The sequence below is a fragment of the Eschrichtius robustus genome, chromosome 1 (genome assembly GCF_028021215.1).
Source record: "Eschrichtius robustus isolate mEscRob2 chromosome 1, mEscRob2.pri, whole genome shotgun sequence".
Classification (NCBI taxonomy): domain Eukaryota; kingdom Metazoa; phylum Chordata; class Mammalia; order Artiodactyla; family Eschrichtiidae; genus Eschrichtius; species Eschrichtius robustus.
The window spans coordinates 63659276-63681398 of NC_090824.1; the positions used below are offsets into that span (position 1 = coordinate 63659276).

At 35.6% G+C, this 22123-nt stretch overlaps 1 protein-coding gene across 3 annotated transcripts in view; it reads right to left on the reverse strand.

Annotated features, from left to right (window-relative positions):
• LOC137766239 (signal recognition particle subunit SRP54) overlaps positions 1 to 22123 on the reverse strand; it is an 85404-nt gene that overhangs the window by 36337 nt on the left and 26944 nt on the right. For 2 of the 3 annotated variants that reach the window (XM_068546168.1, XM_068546178.1), the window contains 9 exons: positions 20821 to 20971; positions 19593 to 19741; positions 19209 to 19309; positions 18616 to 18702; positions 15018 to 15091; positions 14699 to 14807; positions 10071 to 10241; positions 6858 to 6953; positions 5486 to 5995 (listed from right to left, as the gene is read on the reverse strand). In XM_068546168.1, coding sequence (XP_068402269.1) covers positions 5904 to 5995; positions 6858 to 6953; positions 10071 to 10241; positions 14699 to 14807; positions 15018 to 15091; positions 18616 to 18702; positions 19209 to 19309; positions 19593 to 19741; positions 20821 to 20971 — 1030 coding nt within the window. In that variant the 3' untranslated portion in view covers positions 5486 to 5903. Of the gene's footprint in view, positions 1 to 5485; positions 5996 to 6857; positions 6954 to 10070; positions 10242 to 14698; positions 14808 to 15017; positions 15092 to 18615; positions 18703 to 19208; positions 19310 to 19592; positions 19742 to 20820; positions 20972 to 22123 lie in introns of those variants that run through there. The other variant, XM_068546205.1, reaches the window with a different exon arrangement.

Consider the following 22123-nt stretch of genomic DNA (forward strand, 5'->3'; position numbering starts at 1 on the left):
TTTGGCGGTAATTCTATGAAAACCATATATCTTGCCAGAACTCTCCTGGGAAGAAGCCTCTGGCTCCAATTCTTGGCCATTCAACTAATCTATTCAGCTTAGGATTCTTTCTTTAACCAAGGCCATGAGCCACCCTTTCTCCTCTTTATATGAAAATGGCTGATTTTACTTGGATAGTTCTTTCATTAGACTTCTGTTATTATTCTTGCTTAAAATCCATCCAGAACCCTTATGCCTGGAAGAGTAATGCCATAGTTTGCATTTCCCAAAGTCTAGCCACTGGAGGAAATCTAAGATTGTTGGCTCTGCCATTGGCACCCCAAATCATTTACCAAACACTGGGATCACCTTGCCTTAGCTATCTCCAATCTTACTAATATCCCTCCACCATGTCCTGTTCAGAATTCATCTATTCTCCCAGCATACCATGTTTGCGTACTTGGATTCACAGCTCCTTTTTCCTGTTTGGTCAATAGAATCAGACAAAACCCCCAATAGTTCTTAGGAACAATTTGTTCCAACAGTACCCTGCGGTTACCCAGAAACATTGGCTCTCATCTTTACCTTGCTGTGCAACAGAATATGTCCTCATGATGACTCCCCACATATTCCAACAAGGAAGGCTTCTAGGCTGCTCAAATATAACTGACCCATGGTTTAATTTCACCTTGACAACTCCTTTCTTTGTGCTCCATCTGCTATATCTTTGTGGTTGGAAGATGACCTGCCTCAACCCCCCTAGCCCCAGGTTCTCAATGTCCCCTACGATTTTTAATGGCCCCTTTGACTGTGTTAAATTCTCCAGAAATTTCCAAATAGCACACATGCTCTACTTCCTTCCTCTGCTGAGAAATCTCTTCTAAGGGATTTCAGAAATATCTAAGAATTATATTCCCCAAGTGGAGGATTGGAACCCTTGACAAATTGGTTCGAAATCTGCCACCATAGCAGACATAGCTAATGCCATAGTCATAGCATTAAGTGACCAAGTTAACTCCCTAAACTCACTTACTCATGTTGTATTACATAACTGACTTGTCTTAGACTACCTTCTGGCAGAACATGGAGGTATCTGTGCCATCTTAAATGCCACCTGCGGTACTTGGATAAATACTTCTGGTATAGTAGAAACTCAAACTGAGATCCTACAAAAGAAACCCGCTTGGCTTCATTCTGATACCCTTAACACTCCCCTAATGTTTGTTCAGCTGTTTACCCTCAAACATTGGATCTTGGTTCGGAACTGTTCTGCAAACTGGGTTATTGCTCTTAATAGCTGTTAGCTTCTTTATGTTGATAAAGTCCTTGCTTAAATTGATTACTTCTATACTTAACCATTCTTCTGCTTGGTTAAGGCTCACACAGACCACTATGCTTGAGGCAGCACAATATCATGATGCCGCCAATGATTTTCCTGATCCATTTATTGACTCTTACACCCAACCCCCACTCTGAGGAACATGATGAATCCAGAACAGGCAACCAAGCCACTCCAGCTATGTGGGACTAAAAGTTGCCCTGGTGATATTTTCTCCAGGAAAAATTATGAGCAAGGGGGAAATGTGAAAGGAACAATGGCATAAATGACTGAGACGTGCCCTGAAGAGCTCCAGGTTCACTGCCCACGCTGAACTTTTGCTGAACTCTCTAAAATAAAATTGTTGATATTGGCTGAGTTGCCAAAAGGAAAAAACAATCCTGAGAACTGTACCTTTTCTGGACTAAGGAAACCATACCTTTCCCTAGTAACAGATGAGATGCGCTTGATAACCTAATTGTGTATATAGAGCAAATTTACCCTCCAATCCAAATTCTTGGTAACCTGTAAGAAGGAAACTGTAAAAAATCAAAGGACACACATCAACAGAAGGGCTTCACACTCCCTATATTTCCTATCAAATGGAATGTCAAGAAACAGGTGGGTATTTCTTGTACTACTTCTGCCAGAAATAAAATTCTGAACCACTTAATTGATTCCCAAAGTCAGAAACTTTGGGAATTTCTGGTCCATGAATATATCCAGTAACAACCCTTACCTCTTTTGGGTTACCTCTTTAATTTCCCTCATTCTATTTTAAAATAAAAAAAAGCAAACAAGCAAGATACATAAATTATGCAGATATGCAGACATTACACAGGACTTTTCCCTGGAAGGTCATAAAACTCTTGCGTGTGTTGTTTAAGAAAAATAGACCACGATCACAGGATATTACTCACTTCTGCTTCCCATGAGAAGAAAGTCTTTATGTCAGAGGAGTCTCAGGCCCCACATAGGGGATTTTATTAGTGTCAGACTCATCTAAATTATCCCTCCTACAAACAGGTACTGCTGTGCAATTTCTTGATTGTTTTTCCATTTATGATCCAACTGGTACAAGAAATGCATTGTTTTAGGTTAATGAGAGAAACTTTTAAGCCAAATGAAGCTAAAAGATCTAAATGCACTTCAAATAATCATTTTGGATGAAGAGAAAGAAAAGTAATGAGAGTTGCAAACAGTAGCATAGGCATGCCAACCTCAACAGCTTTTATGCATCACATTAATACTACCAAAGGAAATGTGCCATAATTTACCAGCTTCCTTTAAAAGCATCCAAAAATTACCTTGTACTCAATATGCCCATATTACAGACAAGAGGTCAGTAGAGAAGGATACGGACTAGAGGCTTGCGTTAGCAATTACTCAACAATGAGCACAAATAAATTGTTATCTACCCCTACTTGCAAAGTGTTGGGAAAAGACTCATAGCAAAATTTCACATCACATCAACAACAAGCCATAGACTATACAGGTGATCTAGAAGTAAAATTTAAATTAATACCTCAAAATTTGAGATATAAATTCATCATTCCTGTAACTCATGGCTCAGAAGCAAAAAAGGCATTAGGTTTAACTGTAATGCAATAGCTTAATGTTCAGAGCATGGTAACTGGAGTTTAGAGCATAATTTTAAAGATGACTACGTTTCTAATCCAGAGAATGCCAGCAATGAACAGAAACAGATTTGGGCTGTGATGATGGCTTTCTAGTTTTGAATATGCACCTTACTTGGCTTTATTAATAATTATTGCCAGGTTTTAAGGAAGACCAAAACTTATTTACATTTAGTTGTTATTTAGCCATGGTTCTCCCTGGCTCATTCAAATTCTGTGGTTGCTATTACTTTTTATTATAGTAAAATACTTGCTTTTACTGCATACACAATCAACAAGCTGAAATTCCTTCACATTTATTTTAAACACTTTGTTCCATTTTTTACTCAAATTTTTGTTTATATGTACTAGAGCTACCTGTAAAAGAAATTCATTCAATTTTATTTTATATTATGGTTTACTTTTCAGAACCTCTACATTCACTGACATAAGGTATTAATATTATAGTAATATTTCCAACATTAATATGCATGAGGAAACTTTAGTTCTAGTAATTTCCTGGTCTTATTGCCTTCTCTATATCAGTATTTTTGATAACAATACATTTCTTTTTAGCTATGTGCGTTATATGTCTATTCAAGGTTAGTACAATATTACTGCATATCAGAACTTAGGACTTCTCACATTATGACACACTGTATTTATTTGAACAATATAATGGTTTATGTAACACACTTTAAAACTGCTTTTACTACATGATGAAAAGTAATTAATTTTTTCCAAAAAATTCCTCCCTAAAGTTGCAATGCATTGTGTATACACCTTATATTTTACATGCTAGCAAATATGATACTTTCAGAACACTGACATCCATCAGATTAAATTATTAATTTGCCTTTTCTAGGTATTGTAGTTTTCTGATAATTAAGCTCTGTTTGGTTTTGTTTTAAAATTACATAAGCATTGTAAATGCAAGAAATTATACCTAATTTTATGTTCGTACATATTTAAGTAACATTATAATAAAATCCAAGAAGAATCCAATGTTGTATGATATTAGATCTAGCCAGTGGTCTAAGTTGGAAATAGAACATATATCAAAAAGCTAAGGAACCAATTTTAACAACAGTGAAAAATAAAAAGACATTTGTTCAAATTATTAAAGAATTTAATTCTGGTATATAGTACTTATGCTTTCAAAAAATGAGTACTTTGATAAAAACTGTGAGAACTGAAAGATAGCTTTTGTAACTAAAAAGATGCCAGGTTGAGGAATTAATGGAATCAGAATTTCAGAGAACATCCCCAATTTCCTCATTTTATAGAAGAGGCAAGAGAAACAGAAGCTGACCTACATGTTCTGGACCTTTAGTTGTCCTTTGCCACTGTTATTTTTGCTTCTGAAAAATATAATTTGCATCACACCCAAAAATACTAACAACAATGCCCAAAGCCATAAAGTTTGGCCAAGTGCCTCATTTCCTTTTTTGGTCAAAATGAAAAAGTGGTACCCTGAGGATAGAAATCACAAAAATGCATGCCCAGAAAAGGTGGTATGCATCAGTTTAATAAGAAACTAATTTGGAGAACAATATTTTCTCCATTGTCAAATTTCTGTAGCTGGACCTTGTGATGACATTTCTGCAGAATGCAAGATACGTAATTTTTACAGGGTATACAAATATTCTATAGGGATATTAAAGTTTTTGGCTGGTGAAAATGATTTGGTGGTATATAAAATCTTTGCCCAAATAAACAAGAAAATCGGTTGCATTCTCTATGTAATTATTCTCTGAAGATACTTTGGATTTTAAGACCCTTTTAAAACACTTGAGTTATAAAAAATTAATACTATAAAAACTAGCTATTTCTTTCACTCTCTTCTACTTCTACAAATCAATTCTTTGCTGAAGATCAGTTCATCCTAGTTCAAAATCAGTTCACCCTAGTTCAAAATAAACTGTTATACCATATCTATTATCTTCATGATGTCAATAATGAGTAGGTACAATAATTATTCTAGTATTTTAAATTAATTCCATAACTTACTGAAAAGCCATTGTCCTAATTGAACTGTGCAGCAATGCAAAGTAACCAACAACCAAGTCAATCTTGTCATGGTCTCATTATTTTTTAATATATAATAGTGACAGCCTAATATTTGCAGTTATATTCCCATTAGGAGGTCTATACATTAGCTATTATCATCAAAGTATATCAATTTCTTCAAGCAGATTTTTGGTATGTAAGAAACATAACAAAATTGGCTTCTCAAGAAAATCAAATATTGCCATTAAGGCTTCAAAAATATGAGGTAAAAAAAATGCAAGTTATATACAAAACATTAAATTGTGAACTGTAACCAAATTCACAATTTCAATTTAAATGGCAGACCTAAGATTTTCTACGGCAAAATTATCTTGATTATTCCAAGTTAAACAAAAATTCCTAATACTAATGGTTAGGTTACTCTATCATATGTCCCAATAAAGGTATACTTATGAGAATAGTTTTACATATTAGCTCCTCTGTCTGCCTTTTAACATGATACACTGATAATTTTAAGCCATAAAGAAAGTTAACAACCCCTTAACTTATAACGACTTTGAAGTTTATTTTACAGCACTTTTATTGAGACATCATGTAACTACTGACCAGGACTGTTTACAAATGCAATGCTTGGCCTTTGAGACAATTAAAAACTTTTAAGTATCAATACTAAAATTTTACATCATGATTTGCTTAACTTAAGAAGTGTTATGATGGCTGAAAACTAACAGAAGAAACTCTAAAGCAAAAATATAATGATTTCCACAAAAACCATATATTCCTCCCTTATATGAAAGGGAGGGAGGGAAAAAGGAAGGAAGGAAAAAGAAAAGGAGGGGGAAAAAAGATGAGGAGAGAAAGAAAAGGCGCAAGACAGACAAGAAAAATACTTTTTTTTCCCATTTGCAAAAAGGAGGGAAACTCTGAGGTCTCAGCAAACAATGTAATCAACTGAGTCAGTTTATATTAAGGCATCTTCTTTACATGTTATTGAATCCCATCATGCCTTTCATATTGCCAGCAGCACCCTGTTGAAACTGCCTCATCATTGACTGAAGTCCTGCCATACCACCTAGAGTGAGAGTAGAATAAAATCAGATAATTATTAAACACAACTTGAAACATTGCCTAATAAGTACCTGAACTTCTAAAAAATATACTGGGTTCTGACTGCATCAGCCTTAAAGTACATACAAATTTGTATTATAACCAGTATACTCATCTATAAAAGAGAATGAATAACTTACCTCATCACATTATGAGAAATACATACTACATGAAGAGATCTTAGAACAGTACCTGTCACACAGTAGGGAGTCAGTAAATCTAAACAAAAATTTTTTTCCTGGGAAGTCTGAGTCTTGTAAATAGTAATAATTTGGGGCAGGGATCGGGGGTAGTTATTTCATAGGACTTAAAGTAAGAAAACAATTCACCATTATTGAACATCTACTCTATGCCCAGAACTGTACTAAATGCTTTCCTATCTATTAGCTCATTTAATCATCATAATTTCCTGACGAGCTATTGCCTGTGATTTTACAGAAGGGGAAAGTGAGGTTCAGAAAGTTTAAGGAACTTTTTATAGGTTACATGGTAAAAGTGGAACTGGGTTTTCAAAATCGTTATATAGTTCCAAAGTCTCATCAATGAAACTATCCAGATTCTAAGCTAAGGCAAAAGGTCACCAGAACAAGCATTAACAAAAGATGATTAAGTAGCTTGCTCAAAAATCACAAACAGCAGTAGAGGAGTGAATAAAACTTCAGCTTATACAGCACTGTTACAACCATTCAACTTAGAAGTTAGATGGCCCTTTTACTTACCTCATACATTGTTTGAACAGATTTTCATATCACAACAAAAGACTTATTAAAACTCAACCCTTATAAACTAAACCAAGTATTAGCAACTGGCAACAACTTTGTATTTACCCATGTGATGAAGAACTCTAGGATCCATCATTTTGGCCATTTGTTGATTCAATTTTGCCATCTGTGACTGGCTCACATTCTTAGACATGTCACCACCTGAAAAAAAAAAAGGTTTTGAGTCAATATAGACTGTAATATAATCAGGGTATCATAGAAATTGAGTAAATATAAAGAAAAAAACCTATAATCTTATCACTCTAATACAATGATTTCTATTTGTACATATTCCCTTCTACTCTTTATCCCAATTACATACATATTTTTGAGAAAGAACAAGTGAAATTCAATATTAAGGGACTTTTTTTAAAAAATTATTTTATTTATTTATTTTTGGCTGTGTTGGGTCTTCGTTGCTGCGCTCGGGCTTTCTCTAGTTGCGGTGAGCGGGAGCTACTCTTCGTTGCGGTGCATGGGCTTCTCATTGCGGTGGCTTCTCTTGTTGCAGAGCACGGGCTCTAGGTGCATGGGCACAGTAATTGTGGCTTGCGGACTCTAGAGTGCAGGCTCAGTGGTTGTGGTGCACGGGCTTAGGTGCTCTGCGGCATGTGGGATCTTCCCGGACCAGGGCTCGAACCTGTGTCCCCTGCTTTGGCAAGTGGATTCTTAACCACTGCACCACCAGGGAAGCCCTAAGGATAGATCTGTGAATGAGCCACTATAAGCAAAACCATATCCAGTGGTTATTAATAGTAAGCTATAACAATTGTTTAATAGTGACATGGTAGAATGCTGAACAAAAAACTTTATAGATATGGGTTAATTGGGAAAGAGAGTGGATTACTGATAAATGGATATGAAAGAATGAGTATGAGAGAACCTGAAGATGTGTATATCTAAGAAGCTATTATAAATAACAAAAAGCTCCAGAGAATAGAAAGAATAATGTAACTCCATTTATTAATGAATTTCTACACACTCAGTCGAAACTCCACAGTAAAAAGGCAGCCAATGAAAGAGATGCACACTGGGGCAGAAGCGATAAGAGCATCCTTTAGAGAATAACTGCTGTGCTCTTAAGAGACAGAAAGCCAAAGACATCATTGATGCAATAGCAATGAATAAGTAGAGCTGCTTCAGCAAAACTATTTATTTCAAAGGAACATTAACTCTGGTACTTCTCAAGAACATTTGTGAAAATGCAAATCAAAGATGACCCTGATTCTCTGATCAAAGCTGGCTAATATGAATAAATTAAATGAATTAAGAACTATGAATGAAAGAAAATGTGTTTTTATAAAAGATGATAAAACCTGTAAAAAATGTTTCATAATTAATAAATTTGTGTAAGATGTGAATTCTACGACCACTGGTGATTTGTGGTAAGAGTTTTTGTCTCTGAGGACTTAAAACTTCAAAAAATTATTAAGACTTTGGTGTGACAAGGACGTGTACCATATCCACTGCCCACTTCACCTTGGTTGTGTCTTTATTGAGCAGTTAATGCTTAGACAAGATCTGACCAACAGATCTGCAGTAGTTCTATCAAGAACAGTCAGGGTCATTTGGGAAAGATGTTAAACTGACTTAATGTGTTTATAAATCACTATCTGAAATAGTATGTGACGTTAGGAATTATAACCAATTTTAAATTTGTTTGCCTAACTTTTCTCCCTTGTCACAAGAAAGAAAATAGGATATAGCAGGCAAGGAAAATAAGGAAACTGTCAAAGACAAAACGTGATAAAAACTTATGTAAATACCCATCTTTTTTAGAAAGCTATTCAGTGGTATTATTCATCTTTGGAGTTTGCCTAATCAGTATTTCTTAAATAATTCATCTTAATAGTGTTTATGATATAGAAAAAAACTTTAAAGAAAGGGCTAGGACAGTTGATTTTAACCCTTTGGAAAAACAAACTTACCTTTTTACCTTAGACAATACACAGCAAAATAAATTCTAGGTGGGATAAAGAGTAAAACCTAAAAAAAAACCAACAACAAGTAGAAGAAAATATAGGTGACTACTGTGATATCAACATGGGGAAGGCTTTTATGAGTATAAAAGAAACCAAACTAAAAGGCCTGGCTGCATTAAAAATGAAAACTACAGGCACTTCCTTGGTGGTCCAGTGGTTAAGAATCCGCCTTCCAAGGCAGGGGATGTGGGTTTGATCCCTGGTCGGGGAACTAAGATCCCACATGCTGCGGAGCAACTAAGCCTGCATGCTGCAACTACTGAGCCTGCGTGCTCTGGAGTCCGCACGCCACAACAAAGAGCCTGCGTGCTGCAATGAAAGACCCCGTGTGCTTCAACGAAGATCCCACATACCGCAACTAAGACCTGATGCAGCCTAATAAATAAATTAGTTAATTAATTTAAAAAAATAAAAACTTCATTTTTAATTAAAAATATAAATAAAAATGAAAGGCAAATGAAATTTTGGGAAAAATATTTGCAGATATAGTCCAAGAATTTTAAAGAGTTATTACAAAGCAATAAGGAAAAAAATAAAACAAATGGACAAGTAACCTAAGTAAGAGGGGATTCACCAAGAAAATTCAAACCAATAAATGTACAAAGAAATGTTAAACGTGAGTAATCGAAAAAACATACTGAAAAACATTTGACCATTAAATTGGAAATACTGAATTATTACAAAATTTATTCTGCATCTACTATATTTCTGATCAAAACAGACAAAATCCCTGGCCTCACGGAAGACTGCACAGAAACTGATACAAGAACTGATACTGATATGAAATCAGCCTAAACATCCAACAAAGATGCATTGTGCTAAACAAAGATACATGCGTAACTGGAATAGTACTCAGTGGTTAAAAGTTATATTCTGAAGAATATCTGACAATATGGAAAAAAAGTCATGATGTTTGAAAAGAAAAAACACTAGTTATATCAAATGTTATTTGCAATAAGACCCATGGGATTCTCTGGGGAGTAAAGGTAATGGGTGTTTTAAATTTTTTTCTTATATTTCCTTATATTCTCTAAATTTTCTTTAATATATACTATAACGTCACAAAAATAAAGTCATTAAGTGTGATTTTTTTAAATATTAGCATTTATTACCTTGAATCTGAAAACAGATAAATCACAGATTGCATTATAAATCCTGGAAGTACTTGAATATAACATGAAATTCAGCAGTATATTTTCTAATACTGGCAGTACACCCTGGCTTTAATTTTTAGTTTCTCAACCTCTTTCTTTCCTTTCAGTGTGTCAACTAACGATGAGCTTGTTATTTTTCTTACCTTTGAAAAGTCCTTTGATACCTCCCATCTTTTTTACCATCTGTGCAAATTTGGTATATTGTGTCAAAAGTTCTTGTACATCTCTCGTTGACACACCTGATCCTCTTGCTACTCTTTGGATTCTTCCTGGTTGCTTACTGAAAACCTTGGCACCATCAGTACTGTCAAGTTCTGTAGGCGAGGGTCAATAACTTTCTCGTACACACAATTAACATTCATTGTCAAAGCAGTTACATGCAAATATCTTACACACAGAAAATACAGTGGTCAAACCACCAACCAGATTTAACAAATGTTGTTATCATCTGCTGTGTGTCTGCATCTGGTTTTTAAAAAATAAGCATGGAATATAGTCAAAAGAATATTTATAATATCCATAAGCTATAAAAACAATAAAACAAATATGCATCTACTCACCCTACAGTTTAAGTAAAATAGAACATTCTGAAAATTTTTCTTTGAAAAAATTTTCTTTGTCCACCCTTTCTATATCTCATATCCAACTGCTCCTCAGAGTATATGCCAGAGGTATAAGGTATATTTCAAAAAGGAACAAAAGTGCTCACCTTAGCTCTAAATAACTATTATCCTTTAAATCATAAATTTAGGCATGTAAGCAAGTAGAAGTAGGTAGGTTCTATCTATAATCAACAGAATAATTGTATATTTCCTATATAATCAAGTAATTACTACTAGTCTTTTAATGCTTTCTGTAACATAAAGAATGAGTTAATTCCTTCCAGTGTTTTGATAACTCTTAGAATACGAGGTACATTTCTTATGGCATTAGTTGCATGCAATCTCAGGAACAAAATTTCTATTATGTTTGCATTCTCTCCACAATATCCCCCAATAAGTGATCACCTAACTTTGATTTAACGACCCCAGGAGAGATGACCCACTATCCAAAATAAGTCAATCTATGCCATTCTAATATCTGTAATTATGGAAAATCTTTTCACATATTAAAATGAAATATGTTTGCCTGACATTCCTTCCTATTTTGCATAGATGTCTCCTTGCCAGGCACAAAGAATAAGGCTTTCAAATTATTTGAGAGCCATGATGACTCCTCTGAATTTTCTCCAGGTGACAAATATCCAACTCTTTTGACTGTTCCTCTTATAACATGGTTTAGCACCCCATTTACCATGCTGATTTCCTAACTACATTTTCTAATTTGTCTATGCCCTCTAAGCATATTGTCCAGAAGTGAACTGAAATCCAGGGGAAGACTAATTACTCATGTAATACAAATAAAGATCAAATTATCTCATAATAAACTTATAGTCCGTTAAAACCTCTAAATCCATTTCATAAATGCAGCTTTTAAGCCACATCTTCATGATAAAACATTTAGAAATGTGTATCATATTCCTTCCAAGAGCTCAAATGGAGTGAGAGAAAGAAGACAGCGGATAACAGCACATCCTGGCAAGCAACAGGACACAGTTAAGCAAAAAGCAGAAGGGGACATAATTCAAAGAAGAAAGGAAGTCAGGAAAGGCTCCATGCTGGTGGTTTCTCTTTAACTGTGTAGTCCTGAAGGACAAGTGTAAGTAAAGAAGAGAAAGGAGCAAGGGATATTCTAGGAAGCAGAACATGGATTCCTAGAATAAATGAAAACAGTTTTGTGTAGAAGGAACAAAGCATGGATAAGAGCTGAGAGATTTAAGAGGTTATAAAAGTAAGTAAGGACAAAATTATAACAGAACTTGTACACCAGGCTTAGGAGTTGGGAATTCATCACGAGGACAACGTAGAGCCACTGAAAGATTTCGATCCCAGAACTGTTATGTTTAGAAAGATTATTCTTGTGGCAGTGAGGAAGGCAGATTAAAAGAGGAGTGAAAAAAGAGAAAGGGAAATGTCAGGAGGCTACTGTAGCAATCCAGGTAAGGAATGATGAGTGTATGAACTAATTCAGGGGATATAGAGACAAAGAGGAGAGAGAAGATATGAGAAATATTTAGGAAGTATAACTCACTAAGTCTAAGGTGATGTTAAGGTTTCTATATTGTACCTGAAGTGATGAAATACTGATACAAATGGACTGAGATAAGTTAAATATGTATATATATTGTAATACCTAGAGCAACCACTAAGAAAGCTACTCAAAGAAACAAACTCAAAAACATACAGATACATTAAAATAGAATAATAAATAATGTTCAAACAATCCATAGGAAAGTAGAAAAGAGAAAACAGAAGAAAAAAAATCAGAGTGAACAAACAGAACAAAAGATAAAATGGCAGAACTAAATCCTAATATATGAATAATATATCAGTTAAAAGATTATCAGAATTATTAAAAAAGAAAAAACATAACATGTTGTTAATATGAAACTCACTTCAAATATAATGATACAGGTAGGTTAAAGGTAAAAGGATAGAAAAAGATATACAATACAAACAACTAATTAAAAGAAAGCTGGAGTGGTTGCATTAATATCAGATAAAGTGGAGCAGGACAAAGGAGAACATTACATACATAATGATAAAAGGGTCAGGTCAATTCACTAAGAAGACATAACAATCCTAAATGTGTATGCACCCAACAAAAGAGCTTCAAAATACACAAAGCAAAACTGACACAACTGAAAGGAGAAAAGTTAGGCATCTCAATACCTCTATACCCATGATCAATAGAATGACTAGATAGTAAATCTAAGTTGACCCCAGTTTCTAGCTTGGGTGACTGAATAGACAGATGGAAGTGTCACTCACCAAAGCAGAAGCACTACATTTTTGACCTGAGGTACCTCAGAAAACTCTCAGACATGTAATAGAGATGTCTGTCCACCATTCAGTGAGCACCTAGACAGGAAGTGATCCAGAGTATAGACTCTCAAGCCAGAAGCCCAGCCTCTCCATTCCCTAACTAGTGACCTTTGGCAGATTACTCAACTTCCCTGTATCCTAATCTGTAACAGCTAGATTGGATTTTGACCCCAGAATTGTCCCTTAAGAGTTGTTGTGGGTTAAAATATGTAAAGTGCTCAGGACAGTACCTAGGGCAGAATAAACACTCTAGATACAGCTGCAGTTATTAATTCTACATGCAAAACTTTTAATAGTGTTGAAGATACAGAGATGAGAGAGGAACATTATTTGGGTTACTATGAAGGCCTAGAGATCGGGAAAGATGTAGAGACTACAAAAAATAATCAGGCAGTAGACAAAGCATAGATGTGGATAAATTATTCAAAACTGAGCAGAATGATAAGAAACACTAGCTGAGGACAGAACCCTGTAGCATATATTCATTTAAGAGGTTGGGTGAGGATGAGACCAGTGAAAGAGACTAAGTGAACAAGAAAGGTATGTGTAGTTCCCTGGTGGCCTAGTGGTTAGGATTCTGGGCTTTCACTGCCGTGGCCCCGGTTCAATCCCTGATCTGGGAACTGAGATCCTGCAAGCCACACAGCACAGCCAAAAACACAAACAAACAAACAAAACAAAACAAACAAACAAAAATAACCAAGAAAGGTAAGGGTAAAATGGGGAGATGGTATAATAGAAACCAAGAAAAAAAGGTGATTAACATCCAATGTTATAAAGGTCAAGAAAAAAACTGAAGAGTATCCATTAGAGTAGACCAGTAGAAGGTTACTGAAAATCTTTATATGATTTATTTCACAGTAATGGTGGGGAGAGATTTCAGTAGTTTGGGAACATAAACCATTCTTTTAAGAAGCCTGACTGAAAAGAGAGACAGAGTAAAAGCATGCGGGAGAAGTAAAGTCTAGAAAATGTGAAACTGTGAACTTAAGAAAGAATGTTTATATATTGATGGGGGAAAAAAGTCAGTAGGTAAGGAGAGACTGCAGATATAGGAGAGGATTTTACTGATGGAGAGAGGTCCTTGAAAAAGCTTTAAGAATGGTTTGTGGCTGTCACAATCTCATAGGTAAATCAGCCAAAGGCTGAAAGAATTCAATGCCCAAAGCCTGTATTTCTTTGTAAATAAGAACAGAGATCAAGAGTAGAAGGCCTACGAAAGGGTGATAAATGTTTGGCATGCCTGCTGGGTTGAATCAGAAAGGGTGCTAAAAAAACTGGGAAAAAGATAAAGAGGTCATGGGTCTAGAAATGTTCATGGGCTGAGGACCTGAAAGTACAGGAGAGAGGGATAATGTAGGATTAGAGATAGAGCAGTGTACTTGAGAAGACCGAAACCTTGAGAGTTACAGAGCAAAGTAAGCTGGTAAACACTGCATAAACTATCTCTCTCTTACAGATTCCCAATTCATGTTAGCATATTAGAGCTCTGAGGAGACATACAATAAATAAACTTACTAGTTTTTTTTTTTTTAACTCACCATTCCCCCAAATTTATTTGACTACAGAACTCCCCTTTTAAGTTATTTCTATCAACACCATAAAGAACTTGTGTTCTCTCCAGAGAACTCATTTGGAGAAGCCCTATACTAGACATTTCTCTCAATGAGGAGGTCAACCCACTAATCACAACCCTTTGAGCAAGAGCTTTGAAGCAGCTAGAAATCTCCCTAACAATAATCTTTCAGTCTAAATTTTCCCCATCTTGTCCACAAGAACACAGTTAAACTCTCAACTTGCTGATATTCAGAACATTGCCCTCCAAGTCAAATAATCTACCAACTTACCTTGATCGTTCATACTATCCATTATTGTCATTAATTTCTTTAGCCTTGCCATTGACTCTTGTTCATTTCCTTTGCTCATAAAATCTGTTCCGAAACCAGGGATCATCCCCTAAAAGATATATTAAACATAAAATCAATAATAGCTTGAGATTAATTGTTCAGAATGTTCACATTTAACTAATGGCTTTAATGTTGATACTAAGTTTTAAAAGTATCTATTTTTACCCAAATATTAAAATAATTAAAGCAAGTATATCTGTTCTTAGAAATTTTAACAGAAACAAAAGAGGTTAGAAAAAAACTTTTTAGTATAACTAACCAAGATCTGACTGAAGGGGCCCATTTTCATGATATTTTGAAATTGTTCATACATGTCTCGCAATGTAAACTGACCTGAAATACAATATAAATGATGCAGATATATTAGAGAAGGAACATTTCCAGTCAATAAAACTAATATTTTCCTTAATCATGGGTTCATCTTGAAGCACACTTATAAAATATCCAATCAATAAATATTCACTGAGCAGTTACTACACACAAGATCACAGGATGAATACAGCAGAGACAGACAGATCCTATCCTAGAGAAACTCATATTCTATCAGAGAAAATGGACATAAATACAGGAAATGTGAAAACAAAGGAGACAAACTATACCTACTAGGACAACTGAAATTAAAAAGTCTGACAACACCAAAAGTTAAAGAGAATGTAGAACAAGCAGAACTCTCATATACTGCTGATGAGAATTGTAAAATGGGCAAAAGCACTTTAGAAGATTATTTGGAGTTTCTTACACAGCTTAGCTGTCCATGAACTGGAAAATGGATAGACTCTGGATGAAATACTACTCTCAGCAATAAAAGAACAGGCTATGGGCTTCCCTGGTGGCACAGTGGTTAAGAATCCACCTGCCAATGCAGGAAGGAATCTGCATTGGTCTTCCCGGACCAGGATCTTCCTGGTCCGGGAAGATCCCACATGCCGCGGAGCAACTGAGCCCAAGCGCCACAACTGCTGAGCCTGCGCTCTAGGGCCTGCGAGCCACAACTACTGAGCCCACGGGCCGCAACTACTGAAGCCCATGCGTGTAGAGCCCGTGCTCTGCAATGAGAAGCCAGCGCAATGAGAAGCCCATGCACTGTCACGAAGAGTAGCCCCCTCTCACCACAACTAGAGAAAGCCCGTGTGCAGTAACGAAGACCCAACGCAGCCAAAAGTAAATAAATAAAATAAATAAATAAATAAATAAATAAATAAAAAGAACAGGCTACAGGTGAGTACAACCACCTGGATGAATATTAAAAATATTATGCTGAGTCAAAGAAACCATGTGGGAAAAAAAGATACACTCTAGGATTCCTATAATATGAAGTATTTACTGTGAAGGGGAATAAGCAAACTTTCCAGAGTAATGGAAATGTTCTCTTTCCTGATGGAGTGTAGATTATTGTGCATTTGTCAAAGTTGATTGAATGATATTCTTAGAATGTGAGCATTTCATTATTATGTAAATTCAGTTAAGAAGAAAAACAGAAAGAACAAGACAAAGGAGAAAGATTATTTTCTATTTTTGTCCTAAGATATAAACAAAAATGGTGTTTGGTTTTAGGCTTTCTGAATTTGAAGTAGCAGTACAGTATCTTAAAAGAAATGTTATAGCCGGCAGCTAGAAATGCAGAATAAAACAGTGGTAGAGAAGGTTAAGGCTAAAATACATATTACAGAAATGACAATTGAAGCTATGATACATATAAGAAATCCACTGTCATGGAACCCAAGTGAAGAGTTTGAAAATATAAAAGGCAGATAACACTGTTAAATATTGGGAGCCAAGAGGAAAGAGAAAGGTCACTCCATTTGGAAATTAGGAGGCCCTTGGTGATAATCGGAAATGAGTAGAATGTTAGAAGCAGAAGCAAAATGCAGAGATATAGAGACCTAGGAGTCAGAAAGCAGACTGACTAGGAATATATTACCCAGTTTAGTGTCGTAGTAGAAGCAGTGGTTGGGCTATTTATGATAGAGGAAGGCAGGGGGAAAGAATCAGGCAATAAAGGATAGATTCATTCATTCAACAAATATTTACTAAAGACTTATTAAGTGCCAGAAATTGTACTAGGTACTGTGAACATAAAAGAGGAAGAACACAGCTATGAAACCTACCTTCACTTTCCAGCAGGGAAGACAGACATCAAATCATTGTGATGACTCATACAGCAATTACAGGATCCAATGGAAACATACAGTAGGGGGTTCTAACTTAGTCTAAGGATAAGGTAGAATGTCCCTGAAGCACATTTAAGGAAAGACTTGAAGTATGAGTAGGAGTTAGCCAGTTTGGCTGAGATAAAGAAGCACAGAAGTAGGAAGAAGAGAGGATAACTATCTAACAGGCAGAGGGACCAGCAAGGGCAAAGGCAGAGACAGCAGCGTACATCTGAGAAACTGACAGAAATTCAGCATGACCAGCACACGGAATGCTAAAAACAACAGTGTCAAAACATGACTCGGAAGATGTGGGTTAGATAGTGGAGTCATTCAAAAATACTCAAAGGGAAATGGGAAGCTACTGAAAGATTTTAAGAAAGGTAATAGGATCAAATTTGCATTTCTGAAAGATCATTTCGGCTGAAGTATAAAAAACTGATCCAAGGGGAAGAGTCCAAAAAACTGGAATATCTGTTAAAAGACTTAGAATAAACAATCTAGATAAGAGATGAACTTGCATAGTTGCTGGAAAGTAGGGGATGGAATGGAGATAATTAGGAGGTAGAATCACTAGGACTAACGACTGATGGGAAAAGGACTGGGCAGAGTGAGGAAGAGATGAGTTGATGACAACATCCAAGTTTCTGACTTTGGCAACAAGACAATGATGTTAAATTCATAGATGATAACATTGGGGTGGGAGGTTAGGGTGGGAAGACAAGGATAAACTGAACTAAACGTCTAAGGAAGATCTAAGCATCGAAACATACAGATATGAGCCTGAAGCTCCAGAGAAAGAAGATGGCCTAGAATGATCCCTGGAAAACATCAACATTTGAGACGTAAAGGCATAGGCACCTGACAAGATGAATGAGAAGGAGCAAAGAGGCAGGATAGTATGCGGCCATGGAAATTAAGAGTAATATCATTTTGAGAAAAACAGAAATCGTCAGTAATATGTTAAATGCTTCTGACATGCTGGACATTTTACATATATCAGCTAATTTAATCTTCACAACTCTATGAAGAAGATACTTAGTATTATCTACTTTTTACACATAAGAAAATTGAGGTTAAGTAATTTGAACATGATTTTTTTCCAATTTAATTAATTAATTAATTAATTTGGCTTCACTCCGCGGCATGTGGAACTTCCCAGACCAGGGATCGAACTCGCACCCCCTGCCGTGGAAGCGTGGAGTCTTAACCACTGGACCACCAGGGTAGTCCGAGGTTAAGTAATTTGAAAAAGTCACATGTTAGGTTAAAAAACTTGAGCTCTTAATCACGTTTCAGTAGGAGTTGTCTTCAATGTGAGTAAAGAAAACATGCGTGGGTATTTAATCTCATTCTTTTAAATTTCTTTTTATATGTTTTATTACATATAAATATAAAATTTATAAGTAAACAAACAAATCAGAAGAGAGTATTCTAACGTACTTTTAACCTGTTTTACTCCAAGGAACCCAATGAAAGCTTCAATTTTAATCTTAATGCAATTTGATTACAAGAAAGAAAATAAAAACACTCCATTCTACAATTGCTTAGATGCCTGAGATTTAAAATGATTTGTATATAAATCTAAAACAGTAAACACTTGAAGAATTGACTTTAATGGACGTATCATTTCAAACAAATTATAGCTTTATCAAAAGAAATCCAGGTAAGTCATCTGAGATCAAATGCTTTTTGCTACTCATATACCATGTTTCAACTTCTCTATAAGTGCTTCATTGTCATCCAACTTCAACTCGTTGACTTTATCTATCAGTCCTTCAATGTCACCCATACCTATAAGACCCAAAAAAGTAAAATTAATAACTAATAGTGTATCTGTTTTACATTATGCAAAATGCATGCACATACATAATAAGCCTGTGAGATAGGCAGCTCAGATATTTCTACTGCACTTCACAGGTGAAAAATTGAAGCTAGAGGTTAAGTGACAAAGCAGGAACTGCAGCCCAGGGTTTAATTCCAAATTCCATGCTCTCGAACACCTGGAGACATTATGAAAGTTTTGCTGCCATTATCACTGCTATTACTACAACAACATGCTTCTGGTATTGAGCTCTAAAACTTTTCCAAGGAACTTTCCATCTAATAGCTCATTTTACCACTCTAACTACAGGAAGCAGATAACCACCATCCTTATTTTGCAGGTAAAGAAGATAAATCATAGAAGAAAATGATTTTCCTGAGCCAGTTAGTGAGAGGGCAGAATTAAAATCCTAATCTGTCCTAAAAATTCACACTATTTCTTGAAGATTTTTCTATATCCCCACCACTGTACACACCAAGAAGTTTGCTGATGAAAGGCTGTGTTTTGAAAGGTTCAAAGTCATCTATATGTTCCCCTGTACCAATGAAAATAATTGGACTTTTTGTGGCAGCAACTCTGCAAAGAAAAAGAAAACACAAAATAACCTCAAAAAGGAAAACAAATTTCTAGAAGATTTCAAAGGTAATTAGACAAAGGTACATAGCTCAAGTTTCTTTTCACTAGCTAAAGGAGAACTATATCAGAGGTACTCCAAAATTCTGTTGGAATATATTTTAAATGATTAAACATATTGGAATATATTGGAATATATTTCAAATGATTAATAAGAAAGCCATAAATACACACGCACACACACACTAAGCCCAAGACACAGGACAATAACGTCAATGATACTTACGCACTGAGTGCACCACCTCCTTTAGCATGACCATCAAGTTTTGTCACTATTACTGAGGCTACATCTACTTTATCTTTAAAAGCCTTAGCCTGGGCTTCACAAGCCTGCCCAATGGAGGCATCCATCACATAAACAATGTTATCGGGTTGCTAGAAAATTTAAATAGAAAAGATATATATTTTTACTGACCTTAAGCAAATTTCATCATTAGAAGCTATAAAAAATATTTATTATAATTATTCAATCAATCAGTATTTACTGAGGGAGTACTATGTATTGGGCACCATTTACGTCCTCAGTCAAAGAGATGAATAAGAAAATCCTTGTCCTTGTGGGGCCTACATTCTAGTCACTGGAGACAGATAAAAAAATAGGCAAATAAATATTTCAGATGTACAATAATTAAAATGGAACAGAGAAAATCAGTTTTGAGGTGTGGGAGGCTTCTTTTTGTAGGGTGGTCAGGGAAGACCTGTCTGGAGGTAACATTTGAGCTGAGGCCTGAATAAAGAGGAAAAAGTTAAGCAACGATCTAGAGGAATCACACTCTAGACAAATGGAATAGCAACAGTAAATCAGAGAAAAAAAGTAGAAGAGTGTGAGCTGAAACCAAAATAAAGGACAGATGAGGATATTTCCCTTAGGTCTGCTCACCTAGGTCAAAATAATGGCACAGCTAAACAAAACAAAACAACGTTATTAGTATTAATCATTAACCAAAGAATTACTGCCAACACCTCAATGGCAAAACATGGGTTCATAATATGTGCTATAGATTACCTATAAACCACTTCTTCTTCCCAAGTTATTTCCATCACAATTTTAAAGAGACACTAAATGATGATTAATATTTTTAAATGCTTCATTTTAAAAGTCTTTCAAAATTCACCTAAAGCAAATGTTTTTAATTTAATTTAAATAATTTACAGAAAGGAAATTCAACAGCTATTAAAGGCTAATTCTCATTTTTTTTGCTTGTTACTTTTTCTTATACATACTAATAAGATGATTAAGTGAGAAAGGAAACATTTCAATACTCATGAAAATTTCATATTAATGTACAGAAGATTAAGTCCTTATCATACAGATAAAGGAGCCCAAAATAAAAATAAATTACTTGGAATCTGTCTTACAGGCAAAAAATAATTTATATGGTTCATAAACTCAATCAGGGTTTATAATTAATTTAACCAAAGTCTTAGTAATGTTGTTAAATTAAGCTACTTACTATAGCATTAGCAACTTGAAGCATTTCTTCAAACAAAGAGTCTTCTTGTTTATGGCGGCCACTTGTATCAACAATAATAATTTCAAAATTTTCATTTTTGAATTTCTCCACTCCTTCAGAGGCAATGATGACAGGATCCATTTCTGTATAGCTATTTAACATGGAAAAATGACTTAGCAGCAAAACTTCCAAATACAAAAAATTTGGAAATTGTTAGTGCACGCTTAATCTACTCTGAAAAAGTCATAATGATCACAATGTCAATTTAGAATTATAAAATCTAATACGTATTAAATATAACAACCCACTTCTAGAGCAGCATGAAGCAGTAACCAGTTCTCCAATTACAAAATCCTGTATGATTCTTTTTTTTTTTTAAATAAATTTATTTATTTATTATTGGCTGTGTTGGGTCTTGGTTGCTATACGCAGGCTTTCTCTAGTTGCAGTGAGCGGGGACTACTCTTCGTTTCGGTGCGCAGGCTTCTCATTGTGGTGGCTTCTCTTGTTGCGGAGCACGGGCTCTAGGCATGCAGGCTTCAGTAGTTGTGGCACACGGGCTTCAGCAGTTGTGGCGCACGGGCTTCAGCAGTTGTGGTGCACGGGCTTAGTTGCTCCGTGGCATATGAGATCTTCCCAGACCAGGGCTCGAAACCATGTCCCCTGCATTGGCAGGCGGATTCTTAAACACTGCGCCACCAGGGAAGCCAGAAATCCTGTATGATTCTGCTGCGTATCTTTTCTGAATGAGCTGTGAATCCCTCAATTTTTTTTACATTTTCTTTGATAACTGAACTTGTATTACATAGTGTTTTAAACATACTTTCCCACTTAACACCCTTTTATAAGCATTTTTTTAAGCATCTTTATTGGAGTATAATTGCTTTACAATGTTGTGTTAGTTTCTGCTGTATAGCAAAGTGAATCAGCTATACATATACATATATCCCCATATCCCCTCCCTCTTGCGTCTCCCTCCCACCCTCCCTATCCCACCCATCTAGGTGGTCACAAAACACGGAGCTGATCTCCCTGTGCTATGCAGCTGCTTCCCACTAGCTATCTATTTTACATTTGGTAGTGTATATATGTCAATGCCACTCTCTCACTTCGTCCCAGCTTACCCTTCCCCCATCCCGTGTCCTCAAGTCCATTCTCTACGTCTGCGTCTTTATTCCTGTCCTGCCCCTAGGTTCATCAGAACCTTTTTTTTTTTTAGATTCCATGTATCTGTGTTAGCATACGGTATTTGTTTTTCTCTTTCTGAGTTACCTCACTCTGTATGACAGACTCTAAGTCCATT